Genomic DNA, 14,740 nt, shown 5'->3' with positions numbered 1-14,740 from the left:
ATGAACGGACATCTTTTCTTTGGAGACATGTGTAGTAAACTGACTAATACAATCTTCTGTTTATAACTAATGACACTGAACATACTCTGTTGGGGATTATTACATGTAGCGTTACTCCATGAATGGTTACTACCAGTCAGAAAGCCATGCACTGTTTCTACCTGATTACTCTATATCCCAATCTCATTTACTAGATGCACACCCCAAACTTTATACCATGACTACAAGCAAAGGTCACTCATATAGCAATACTCTATATAATAGCAGATCTCACAGATTGAAGTCATATCAGACATAGAAGAGAGTTATTATCCATTTCAATGATTGCTGTAGCTTAGGGTTACCGTGAATGAGAATGGCGGACTGGACTGCACCGATTGAAGAGAGAATCATCATACATATCCAATGTTCCCAACTATTGTCAGCAAACACATCCAGTCCAACAATTACCATAACAATGATTAATAATGTATAGAAAGCTATGAGATACACCATGGTGTGAACAGCACTTTGATAATCTTTTATATTCATGTTAACATTTGCCGCCATGTTCCTCTTCATCTGCCGGTCGTACAGCTTGAGGTATCCGGCACTGCTGGCTGTGGCTATTACTGCAACAAGGGCAGGTGGAGTGTTGAGAATTAGGACAATGTTCATAAAACTGAGACTAGGTTCATTGGTTTCTGAGGTGACATTTGCTGCACTTAGAGATGAGTTCTGCTGGGCCGGTTGGTGGGTGGAAATAAGAAGTGATAAGAAACTTTCACAAAGAGAAACAATTTCTGCCATTAGTATCATCCCCCGGACAACCGCACCGATCTTCTTCTTCACCCATGCCAGCACGCGGGACCGAATGTCTACGATTTTTGCAAAGTAGAAGAAGCTTAGACTGGCCGTGAGCCACACGCTGGATGTAATGATGTACAATGTTGTGTAATCGATTATACGATAAACATAAATTTGTTGTATAACTTGTGGCCACATTAAGTTAATTAGAATGTTTGCAGTCATTATTATTGTATATAATACATTAGAAATGCACAAAGAGATCAGGATGAGGTCGCTGGTGACAATATTGCTCCTTTTGCAGCCAGATAGTGAGAATATGATAAAGAAATTGGAGAATAATCCAGTAATAGCCTCTAGTGCTAATATAACAAGGAAAGTCACAGTATCCAGATTACCCATGTCAAGAGATATCTAGAATATATCCAGCAGTCGGGAATGTCCATAATACTGTATATCTTCCCCCAGAGACAAAAAAATATCAGGAACAGCTCAGCACATTTGTAGTTTATCTCGACTTGAAGTTTCCTCTGCGTAGGAGACACTGACTCGCAATCCGTACACGCTTTCCTGACCTTGTAATATTTCCTCATAATGGCCTAAATTTGCATGCATGCAAAACGAGGACATATAGATTTACAGGTCAAATGATGGAAGTCAAGAGCTGTATGTAAATGGTCTGTGCTTGCCTTACACACACGCTAACAATGATACAATTCCATGTATAGTTCTTGCGAAATGTAATTTTTTTCATGAGTTGTCCTATAAGGAGAAGAAAAAAACTGATTTACATAGCGTAATTAAAATCTCCAAGCGGGCGACTCAATTACCTGCAATTGCTACTGTAAGTCGTTCTGGTGTCTTTGTGGGATATGTTCCACAAACCATAATCAGCTACCAATATTGTAATGGGCCGATATAGACACAACATGATGGCATCTTTTGTGTTATTGTATAGGTCCCCAAACATAGTAAAAGTAAATCTCTGAAAAAGTTACTAATGAATCACAACAGATTGTTATGAGTCAATTCATGATCACTTCATTTCTACAAAAGTACTATAGGTGAAAATTAGCATTGTCACCTACCTATGTAGAAATTGCTATTCATTATAAAGGATCCCTTTACTGAAGATCTGGCCTGGTGTCCACATGCTGTTGTAAGAACATAAAATTCATCAAGCAGCAGGAACCTTGGCCAACTTCTGATGGTGCTGATTCCCACTCCTAATTCTTTCCCTGTGGGAAGGACTCTCAGGTTCTGAAGTGGAATCCTTTTCCCACTTACGTTGCGCCACTCAGCATCGCGGGTAACAGTGTAAGAGACACATCTGTAATACATACAATAAAAATGGAGAAAAGATGTTACAAGAAAGGATACACTGAGATTATCACGTTCTTACTGTTTTAATGCCAGGTAAAATAATCATCCATCAATTACTTTATTAAACGTTCTCTTTTATCAGATATGCAGTAAGAATGTCATGAGTTGTACATTATGTGAATACAGTTATGTACAATAATTAGAGATGTGCGGCAAGCACTTTTCGTGTTTTGTGTTTTGGTTTTGGTTCTAATTCCACTTTCGTGTTTTGGTTTTGGCTTGGTTTTGCCAAAACCACCCTTTTCGTGTTTTGGTTTGGATCTGGATGATTTTTGAAAAAAATAATAAAAACGGCTAACATCACAGAATTTGGGTGTAATTTTGATCCTACGGTATTACTAACCTCTATAACATTAATTTCCACTTATTTCCAGTCTATTCTGAAGACCTCACACCTCACATATTGTTTTTAGGCCAAAAGTTTGCACCGAGGTGGCTGTATGACTAAGCTAAGCGACACAAGTGTGCGGCACAAACACCTGGCCCATATAGGAGTGGCACTGTAGTGTCACACAGGATGTCAGTTTTCAAAAACTAGGCCCCAAACAGCACCTCATGCAAAGATGTAGTAGAGGTGCAATGAGGTAGCTGTATGACTAAGCCAAGCGACACAAAAAATTTGCCCATTTAGGAGTGGCACTACAGTGGCAAACAGTAGGGCAGATATAAAAAAAAAGACCCCAAACAGCACCTCATGCAAAGATGTAGAAGAGGTGCAATGAGGTAGCTGTATGACTAAGCCAAGCGACACAAACAATTGGCCCATTTAGGAGTGGCACTGCAGTGGCAGACAGGAGGGCAGATATAAAAAAAAAGACCCCAAACAGCACCTCATGCAAAGATGTAGAAGAGGTGCAATGACGTAGCTGTATGACTAAGCCAAGCAACACAAACAATTCCCACTGGAATTATACAGCAATATCACTGGAATTATACAGCAATATCACTGGAATTATATGGCAGTATCACTGGACATATACGGAAGTGTCAGACAGGATGGCACTTTAAAAAAATAGTCCCCAAACAGCACATTATGATAAGAAGAAAAAGAGGTGCAAGATGGAATTGTCCTTGGGTCCTCCTACCCACCCTTATGTTGTATAAACAGGACATGCACACTTTAACAAACCCATCATTTCAGCGACAGGGTCTGCCACACGACTGTGACTGAAATGAGTGGTTTGTTTGGGCCCCCACCAAAAAAGAAGCAATCAATCCCTCCTTGCACAAACTGGCTCTAATAAATAATGGCAAACTGCTCTAATCAAGCTGGTAACAATCCTCAGGTGCTGCGGGAGGGGGTTACTCTAGACAAGAAAAACAAAGGGATTTTTCCCACGCACTCTGCTGGCTGTTAGTAAGAAGAACTATATACTATGTAATAATAGAAAATGTAGAGCTCTTCGTTACATATGTTTTGCAAAAGATATGATAAGCCTCCAGGCCACTTCACGGCTGCTCTATTACTGGAGGTCCCTAACTAAGCATAAGTCCAGGGCTTGGACCCCACAAAGTCGGTTCAGGCCCGACCACCCTAGGGCAGCACACCATTGAGATACTAAAGTGTTAATATGTGTTAATAAGAAAGAAGCAGAAGCTATGGGTTAGAAAGTGATACAAAAATAAGGGTGTTCATAAAATACTCAAAAGAGTAATGCTAGTGGAAAAATAGGAGTGTTACATAAGTGCTAAATAAATATTATGGCATGCTACCCCAAGGTAGCCCAGTCACACCAGACCTGGGGGGTACTAAACTCAAACTCACACACACCAAAAAAGAAGCAATCAATCTCTCCTTGCACAAACTGGCTCTAGACAGGCATGTTGTCCTCATCCTCATCCTCCGATTTCTCACCCTTTTCAGTGTGTACATCCCCCTCCTCACAGAGTATTAATTCGTCCCTACTGGAATCCACAATCACAGGTCCCTGTGTACTTTCCGGAGACAATTGCTGGTCAAGGTCTTCCTGGAGGAATTTATAATTCATTTTGATAAACATCATCTTCTCCACATTTTGTGGAAGTAACCTCCTACACCAATCGCTGACAAGGTTACCAGCTGTACTAAACACTCTTTCGGAGTACACACTGGAGTGGGGGGGCAACTTAGGAAAAATAAAGCCAGTTTGTGCAAGGGCATCCAAATTGCTTTTTTCCTGCCAGTATACATATGGACTGTCTGACATGCCTACTTGGATGCTGTCACTCATATAATCCTCCACAATTCCTTCAATGGTGACAGAATCATATGCAGAGACAGTAGACCTGTTCGTAATCGTTGGCAGGTCCTTCAGTCCAGAACAGATGGCAGCTTTCGTTCCTGACTGCCCTGCATCACAGCCAGCAGGTGGGCTAGGAAATCTTATCCTTTCCCTTGCAGCCCCAGTGGCGGGAGAAATTGATGGAGGAGCTATTGACGGGTCACATTCTGCTTGAGTTGACAATTTACTCACCAGCAGGTCTTTGCACCTCTGCACACTTGTGTCTGCCGGAAAGAGAGATACAACGTAGGCTTTAAACCTAGGATCGAGCACGGTGGCCAAAATGTAGTGCTCTGATTTCAACAGATTGACCACCCTTGAATCCTGGCAAAGCAAATGAAGGGCTCCATCAACAAGTCCCACATACTTATCGGAATCGCTCCGTCTTAGCTCCTCCTTTAATTTATCCAGCTGCTTCTGCAAAAGCCTGATGAGGGGAATGACCTGACTCAAGCTAGCAGTGTCTGAACTAACTTCATGTGTGGCAAGTTCGAAGGGTTGGAGAACCTTGCACAAGACGGAAATCATTCTCCACTGTGCTTGAATCAGGTGCATTCCCCCTCCTTTGCCTATATCGTAGGTGGATGTATAGGCTTTAATGGCCTTTTGCTGTTCCTCCATCCTCTGAAGCATAACGAGTTGAATTCCACCTCGTTACCAGCTCTTGCTTAAATTGATGGCAGGGCAGGTTCAGGTGTGTTTGCTGGTGCTCCAGTCTTCGGCACGCAGTGGCAGAATGTCAAAAGAGGCCCACAATTTTTTGGGCCACCGACAGCATCTTCTGTACACCCCTGTCATTTTTTAAAAAATTCTGCAGCACCAAATTAATTGTATGTGCAAAACATGGGACGTGCTGGAATTTGCCCAGTTGTAATGCACGAACAATATTGGTGGCGTTGTCCGATATCACAAATCCCCAGGAGAGTCTAAGTGGGGTAAGCCTATGCGCAATGATGTCCCTCAGTTTCCGTAAGAGGTTGTCAGCAGTGTGCCTCTTATGGAAAGTGGTGATACACAGCGTAGCCTGCCTAGGAACGAGTTTGGATTTGCGAGAAGCTGCTACTCGTGCCTCTGCTGCTGTTGTTGCTGCAGGAGGCAATACATCTACCCAGTGGGCTGTCTCTGTCATATAGTCCTGAGTCTGCCCTGTTCCATTTGTCCACATGTCCGTGGTTAAGTGGACATTGGATACAACCGCATTTTTTAGGACACTGGCGACACTTTTTCTGATGTCTCTGAACATTCTTAGTATCGCCTGACTAGTGAGGTGGAATCTAGATGGGATTTGGTACTGGGGACACAATACCATAATCAGTTGTCTAAATCCCACTGCACTAATGGCAGATACCGGACGCACGTCTAACACCAACATAAGTGTCAAGGCCTCAGTTATCTGCTTTGCAACAGGATGACTGCTGTGATATTTAATCTTCCTCGCAAAGGACTGTTGGACAGTCAATTGCTTACTGGAAGTAGTATAAGTGGTCTTCTGACTTCCCCTCTGGGATGACGATCGACTCCTAGCAGCAACAATAGCAGCGGCAGCAACAGCAGGCGTACAACTCAAGGATCCTACGCAGGAATCCCGGTTAGGAGAGGATTCCTCAGTCTTGCCAGTGACATGGCCTGCAGAACTACGGACGTTCCTAACTGAAGAGGAAGTTGACGTTGAGGGAGTTGGTGGTGTGGCTTGCAGCAGGGCCGGTGCAAGGTTCCTCGGCACAATAGGAAAAACTTCTTCCTACTGCCCCTTCCCCCCTACCCACCCCTCAAGTCTGTTGCATGGCAGCTGCTCTGTCCCCCCCACCAATCCAATGTGCATGCTGCTGCTGTTCCCCACCCCCAATCTGTTGCATGGCTGCTCTCATCGCCCCACCTCCCATGTTTGTGTGGGTGTCTGCTGCTTCGCTCCACCCCTCCACCTTGCACACTCTGTTAAATGGCTGCGGTTCTACCCCCCCCCCCCCGCTATCTGTGTGCATGCTGTGGCTCATTTGCTGTTGCCCCATTTGTGTGCATGCCTGGGCTCATTTACACCCCACACAGGCTGCTGCTCTCCTGTACTTCCCTTATCAAATGCAGACAGTGCACTCTGCAGCCACCTTACCTGCGGGCTACGATGCAGAGTTGGGACTGAGTAGCCTAGGAGGAATATGGAATGAAGGGCAGTGCTGCACATCACCCCGGGCCAGGACTCCAGCAACTGTCAAAGTTATGGCCTGTGCCGGGCAGAGCTGTAGCTGGTGACTGCAATATGGGATCACTTGGCGGCATTGTTATTGTAAGATAGGGCCCTGGAAGGGTTGCGGTGGCTGTCACTCGTGTGACAACAAGGTATCCACCACCTTTTCCAGGCAGCCTCAGCAAGCCGCCTCCTCAGGTCCTGTCTCCCCTAGGCAACTGCCTAAAGCTGCCTAGTGGAAGAGCTGGCTCTGGCTTGCAGGAGTTTGGGTACAAGAAGAAGAAGGGATTTAGGTGTCAGTGGACTGCTAACGCTCTTACCCAAAGTTTCACAACTTGACACTGATTTCTGATGAATGCGCTGCAGGTGACGTATTAAGGAGCATGTTCCTAGGTGGTTAACGTCCTTACCCCTACTTATTACCGTTTGACAGAGGCAACACATGGCTTGACACCTGTTGTCCGGATTTGTGGAGAAATAATTACACACCGATGAGGTGGCTTTTTTGATATTTTGCCCAAGCATCACAATGGGCTTCTTCATCCCATGGACAACAGGTGTCTCCACCGGTGCCTCATTTAAACAAACCACATCACCATAAGAATCCTCATCGTCAACTTCCTCCTCAGCGCCAGCAACACCCATATCCTACTTCAACATTGATATCTTCAATTTGAATATCAGAAACTGGACTGTGGGTGCTCCTTCCAGCTTGCAGGGGGCATGCAAATGGTGGAAAGAGCCACCTCTTCCCATCCACTGTTGGGAAGGTCAGGCATCACAACCGCCGACACACTTGGACTCTCCTTGGGGATTTGTGATACCATCTTAGAACTAGGGATGTGCACTTGAAACTTTTCGGGTTTTGTGTTTTGGTTTTGGGTTCGGTTCCGCGGCCGTGTTTTGGGTTCGAACGCGTTTTGGCAAAACCTCACCGAATTTTTTTTGTCGGATTCGGGTGTGTTTTGGATTCGGGTGTTTTTTTCAAAAACCCCTAAAAAACAGCTTAAATCATAGAATTTGGGGGTCATTTTGATCCCAAAGTATTATTAACCTCAAAAACCATAATTTCCACTCATTTTCAGTCTATTCTGAATACCTCACACCTCACAATATTATTTTTAGTCCTAAAATTTGCACCGAGGTCGCTGGATGACTAAGCTAAGCGACCCCAGTGGCCGACACAAACACCTGGCCCATCTAGGAGTGGCACTGCAGTGTCACGCAGGATGTCCCTTCCAAAAAACCCTCACCAAACAGCACATGACGCAAAGAAAATAAGAGGCGCAATGAGGTAGCTGTGTGAGTAAGCTAAGCGACCCTAGTGGCCGACACAAACACCTGGCCCATCTAGGTGTGGCACTGCAGTGTCACGCAGGATGTCCCTTCCAAAAAACCCTCCCCAAACAGCACATGACGCAAAGAAAAAAAGAGGCGCAATGAGGTAGCTGTGTGAGTAAGCTAAGCGACCCTAGTGGCCGACACAAACACCTGGCCCATCTAGGAGTGGCACTGCAGTGTCACGCAGGATGTCCCTTCCAAAAAACACTCCCCAAACAGCACATGACGCAAAGAAAAAAAAGAGGCGCAATGAGGTAGCTGTGTGAGTAAGCTAAGCGACCCTAGTGGCCGACACAAACACCTGGCCCATCTAATAGTGGCACTGCAGTGTCACGCAGGATGTCCCTTCCAAAAAACCCTCCCCAAACAGCACATGACGCAAAGAAAAAAAGAGGCGCAATGAGGTAGCTGTGTGAGTAAGCTAAGCGACCCTAGTGGCCGACACAAACACCTGGCCCATCTAGGAGTGGCACTGCAGTGTCACGCAGGATGTCCCTTCCAAAAAACCCTCCCCAAACAGCACATGACGCAAAGAAAAAAAGAGGCGCAATGAGGTAGCTGTGTGAGTAAGCTAAGCGACCCTAGTGGCCGACACAAACACCTGGCCCATCTAGGAGTGGCACTGCAGTGTCACGCAGGATGTCCCTTCCAAAAAACCCTCCCCAAACAGCACATGACGCAACTAAAAATGAAAGAAAAAAGAGGTGCAAGATGGAATTGTCCTTGGGCCCTCCCACCCACCCTTATGTTGTATAAACAGGACATGCACACTTTAACCAACCCATCATTTCAGTGACAGGGTCTGCCACACGACTGTGACTGAAATGACGGGTTGGTTTGGACCCCCACCGAAAAAGAAGCAATTAATCTCTCCTTGTACAAACTGGCTCTACAGAGGCAAGATGTCCACCTCATCATCATCCTCCGATATATCACCGTGTACATCCCGCTCCTCACAGATTATCAATTCGTCCCCACTGGAATCCACCATCTCAGCTCCCTGTGTACTTTGTGGAGGCAATTGCTGCTGGTCAATGTCTCCACGGAGGAATTGATTATAATTCATTTTAATGAACATCATCTTCTCCACATTTTCTGGAAGTAACCTTGTACGCAGATTGCTGACAAGGTGAGCGGCGGCACTAAACACTCTTTCGGAGTACACACTTGTGGGAGGGCAACTTAGGTAGAATAAAGCCAGTTTGTGCAAGGGCCTCCAAATTGCCTCTTTTTCCTGCCAGTATAAGTACGGACTGTCTGACGTGCCTACTTGGATGCGGTCACTCATATAATCCTCCACCATTCTTTCAATGGTGACAGAATCATATGCAGTGACAGTAGACGACATGTCCGTAATCGTTGTCAGGTCCTTCAGTCCGGACCAGATGTCAGCATCAGCAGTCGCTCCAGACTGCCCTGCATCACTGCCAGCGGGTGGGCTCGGAATTCTGAGCCTTTTCCTCGCACCCCCAGTTGCGGGAGAATGTGAAGGAGGAGATGTTGACAGGTCGCGTTCCGCTTGACTTGACAATTTTGTCACCAGCAGGTCTTTGCACCCCAGCAGACTTGTGTCTGCCGGAAAGAGAGATCCAAGGTAGGTTTTAAATCTAGGATCGAGCACGGTGGCCAAAATGTAGTGCTCTGATTTCAACAGATTGACCACCCGTGAATCCTTGTTAAGCGAATTAAGGGCTGCATCCACAAGTCCCACATGCCTAGCGGAATCGCTCCCTTTTAGCTCCTTCTTCAATGCCTCCAGCTTCTTCTGCAAAAGCCTGATGAGGGGAATGACCTGACTCAGGCTGGCAGTGTCTGAACTGACTTCACGTGTGGCAAGTTCAAAAGGTTGCAGAACCTTGCACAACGTTGAAATCATTCTCCACTGCGCTTGAGACAGGTACATTCCACCTCCTATATCGTGCTCAATTGTATAGGCTTGAATGGCCTTTTGCTGCTCCTCCAACCTCTGAAGCATATAGAGGGTTGAATTCCACCTCGTTACCACTTCTTGCTTCAGATGATGGCAGGGCAGGTTCAGGCGTTTTTGGTGGTGCTCCAGTTTTCTGTACGTGGTGCCTGTACGCCGAAAGTGTCCCGCAATTCTTCTGGCCACCGACAGCATCTCTTGCACGCCCCTCTCGTTTTTTTAAAAATTCTGCACCACCAAATTCAAGGTATGTGCAAAACATGGGACGTGCTGGAATTTGCCCATATTTAATGCACACACAATATTGCTGGCGTTGTCCGATGCCACAAATCCACAGGAGAGTCCAATTGGGGTAAGCCATTCCGCGATGATCTTCCTCAGTTGCCGTAAGAGGTTTTCAGCTGTGTGCGTATTCTGGAAACCGGTGATACAAAGCGTAGCCTGCCTAGGAAAGAGTTGGCGGTTGCGAGATGCTGCTACTGGTGCCGCCGCTGCTGTTCTTGCGGTGGGAGTCCATACATATACCCAGTGGGCTGTCACAGTCATATAGTCCTGACCCTGCACTGCTCCACTTGTCCACATATCCGTGGTTAAGTGGACATTGGGTACAACTGCATTTTTTAGGACACTGGTGAGTCTTTTTCTGACGTCCATGTACATTCTCGGTATCGCCTGCCTAGAGAAGTGGAACCTAGATGGTATTTGGTAACGGGGGCACACTGCCTCAATAAATTGTCTAGTTCCCTGTGAACTAACGGCGGATACCGGACGCACGTCTAACACCAACATAGTTGTCAAGGACTCAGTTATCCGCTTTGCAACAGGATGACTGCTGTGATATTTCATCTTCCTCGCAAAGGACTGTTGGACAGTCAATTGCTTGGTAGAAGTAGAAATTGACACTGAGGGAGTTGGTGGGGTGGTTTGCGTGAGCTTGGTTACAAGAGGAAGGGATTTACTGGTCAGTGGACTGCTTCCGCTGTCGCCCAAAGTTTTTGAACTTGTCACTGACTTATTATGAATGCGCTGCAGGTGACGTATAAGGGAGGATGTTCCGAGGTGGTTAACGTCCTTACCCCTACTTATTACAGCTTGACAAAGGCAACACACGGCTTGACAAATGTTGTCCGCATTTCTGGTGAAATACTTCCACACCGAAGAGCTGATTTTTTTGGTATTTTCACCAGGCATGTCAATGGCCCTATTCCTCCCACGGACAACAGGTGTCTCCCCGGGTGCCTGACTTAAACAAACCACCTCACCATCAGAATCCTCCTTGTCAATTTCCTCCCCAGCGCCAGCAACACCCATATCCTCATCCTGGTGTACTTCAACACTGACATCTTCAGTTTGACTATCAGGAACTGGACTGCGGGTGCTCCTTCCAGCACTTGCAGGGGGCGTGCAAATGGTGGAAGGCGCATGCTCTTCACGTCCAGTGTTGGGAAGGTCAGGCATCGCAACCGACACAATTGGACTCTCCTTGTGGATTTGGGATTTCGAATAACGCACAGTTCTTTGCGGTGCTTTTGCCAGCTTCAGTCTTTTCAGTTTTCTAGCGAGAGGCTGAGTGCTTCCATCCTCATGTGAAGCTGAACCACTAGCCATGAACATAGGCCAGGGCCTCAGCCGTTCCTTGCCACTCCGTGTGGTAAATGGCATATTGGCAAGTTTACGCTTCTCCTCCGACAATTTTATTTTAGGTTTTGGAGTCCTTTTTTTACTGATATTTGGTGTTTTGGATTTTACATGCTCTGTACTATGACATTGGGCATCGGCCTTGGCAGACGACGTTGCTGGCATTTCATCGTCTCGGCCATGACTAGTGGCAGCAGCTTCAGCACGAGGTGGAAGTGGATCTTGATCTTTCCCTAATTTTGGAATCTCAACATTTTTGTTCTCCATATTTTAATAGGCACAACTAAAAGGCACCTCAGGTAAACAATAGAGATGGATGGATACTAGTATACTTATGGATGGACTGCCGAGTGCCGACACAGAGGTAGCTACAGCCGTGGACTACCGTACTGTGTCTGCTGCTAATATAGACTGGATGATAATGATATGAAATCAATATATATATGTATGTATATATAATATCACTAGTACTGCAGCCGGACAGGTAGATAATATATTTATTAGGTAATGATGACTGATGACGGACCTGCTGGACACTGTCAGCTCAGCAGCACCGCAGACTGCTACAGTAAGCTACTATACTATAGTAGTATGTACAAAGAAGAAAGAAAAAAAAAACCACGGGTAGGTGGAATACAATTATGGATGGACTGCCGAGTGCCGACACAGAGGTAGCTACAGCCGTGGACTAACGTATTGTGTCTGCTGCTAATATAGACTGGATGATAATGATATGAAATCAATATATATATGTATGTATATATAATATTACTAGTACTGCAGCCGGACAGGTAGATAATATATTTATTAGGTAATGATGACTGATGACGGACCTGCTGGACACTGTCAGCTCAGCAGCACCGCAGACTGCTACAGTAAGCTACTATACTATAGTAGTATGTACAAAGAAGAAAGAAAAAAAAAAAACCACGGGTAGGTGGTATACAATTATGGATGGACTGCCGAGTGCCGACACAGAGGTAGCTACAGCCGTGGACTAACGTACTGTGTCTGCTGCTAATATAGACTGGATGATAATGATATGAAATCAATATATATATGTATGTATATATAATATCACTAGTACTGCAGCCGGACAGGTAGATAATATATTTATTAGGTAATGATGACTGATGACGGACCTGCTGGACACTGTCAGCTCAGCAGCACCGCAGACTGCTACGGTAAGCTACTATACTATAGTAGTATGTACAAAGAAGAAAGAAAAAAAAAAACCACGGGTAGGTGGTATACAATTATGGATGGAATGCCGAGTGCCGACACAGAGGTAGCTACAGCCGTGGACTAACGTACTGTGTCTGCTGCTAATATAGACTGGATGATAATGATATGAAATCAATATATATATGTATGTATATATAATATCACTAGTACTGCAGCCGGACAGGTAGATAATATATTTATTAGGTAATGATGACTGATGACGGACCTGCTGGACACTGTCAGCTCAGCAGCACCGCAGACTGCTACAGTAAGCTACTATACTATAGTAGTATGTACAAAGAAGAAAGAAAAAAAAAAAACACGGGTAGGTGGTATACAATTATGGATGGACTGCCGAGTGCCGACACAGAGGTAGCTACAGCCGTGGACTAACGTACTGTGTCTGCTGCTAATATAGACTGGATGATAATGATATGAAATCAATATATATATGTATGTATATATAATATCACTAGTACTGCAGCTGGACTTGTAGATAATATATTTATTAGGTAATGATGACTGATGATGGACCTGCTGGACACTGTCAGCTCAGCAGCACCGCAGACTGCTACAGTAAGCTACTATACTATAGTAGTATGTACAAAGAAGAAAGAAAAAAAAAAACCACGGGTAGGTGGTATACAATTATGGATGGACTGCCGAGTGCCGACACAGAGGTAGCTACAGCCGTGGACTAACGTACTGTGTCTGCTGCTAATATAGACTGGATGATAATGATATGAAATCAATATATATATGTATGTATATATAATATCACTAGTACTGCAGCCGGACAGGTAGATAATATATTTATTAGGTAATGATGACTGATGACGGACCTGCTGGACACTGTCAGCTCAGCAGCACCGCAGACTGCTACAGTAAGCTACTATACTATAGTAGTATGTACAAAGAAGAAAGAAGAAAAAAAAAACACGGGTAGGTGGTATACAATTATGGATGGACTGCCGAGTGCCGACACAGAGGTAGCTACAGCCGTGGACTAACGTACTGTGTCTGCTGCTAATATAGACTGGATGATAATGATATGAAATCAATATATATATGTATGTATATATAATATCACTAGTACTGCAGCCGGACAGGTAGATAATATATTTATTAGGTAATGATGACTGATGACGGACCTGCTGGACACTGTCAGCTCAGCAGCACCGCAGACTGCTACAGTAAGCTACTATACTATAGTAGTATGTACAAAGAAGAAAGAAAAAAAAAACCACGGGTAGGTGGTATACAATTATGGATGGACTGCCGAGTGCCGACACAGAGGTAGCTACAGCCGTGGACTAACGTACTGTGTCTGCTGCTAATATAGACTGGATGATAATGATATGAAATCAATATATATATGTATGTATATATAATATCACTAGTACTGCAGCCGGACAGGTAGATAATATATTTATTAGGTAATGATGACTGATGACGGACCTACTGGACACTGTCAGCTCAGCAGCACCGCAGACTGCTACAGTAAGCTACTATACTATAGTAGTATGTGCAAAGAAGAAAGAAAAAAAAAAAAACACGGGTAGGTGGTATACAATTATGGATGGACTGCCGAGTGCCGACACAGAGGTAGCTACAGCCGTGGACTAACGTACTGTGTCTGCTGCTAAAATAGAGTCTAGACTGGATGATAAATTATTGATAATGAGATGAAATCAATATAATATCACTAGTACTGCAGCCGGACAGGTACTATATATATTTATTATGTAATGACTGATGACGGACCTGCTGGACACTGTCAGGTCAGCAGCACCGCAGACTGCTACAGTAAGCTACTATAGTAGTATGTATAAAGAAGAATGAAAAAAAAAAAAAACACGGGTAGGTGGTATACAATATTATATATATATATATATATATTATATACAATTATATATATATATATATATATATATATATATATATTAAACTGGTGGTGATTGATTATTAAACTGGTGGTCAGGTCACTCACGTTGCAAC

The 14,740-nt window shown here is 44.6% G+C and overlaps 1 protein-coding gene across 1 annotated transcript; it reads right to left on the bottom strand.

The window, feature by feature from the left end:
- Positions 1-288: 288 nt before the first annotated feature.
- Positions 289-1,011, bottom strand: LOC134944348 (taste receptor type 2 member 119-like). Its single transcript, XM_063932929.1, has one exon. The coding sequence runs from the start codon at positions 1,009-1,011 to the stop codon at positions 289-291; it is 723 nt and encodes a 240-aa protein (XP_063788999.1).
- Between the last annotated feature and the right edge of the window lie 13,729 nt (positions 1,012-14,740).

The sequence above is a fragment of the Pseudophryne corroboree genome, chromosome 7 (assembly GCF_028390025.1).
Source record: "Pseudophryne corroboree isolate aPseCor3 chromosome 7, aPseCor3.hap2, whole genome shotgun sequence".
Taxonomy (NCBI): domain Eukaryota; kingdom Metazoa; phylum Chordata; class Amphibia; order Anura; family Myobatrachidae; genus Pseudophryne; species Pseudophryne corroboree.
The sequence above is the reverse complement of the archived record's forward strand: the minus strand, read 5'-3'. Positions and strand labels throughout refer to the sequence as shown.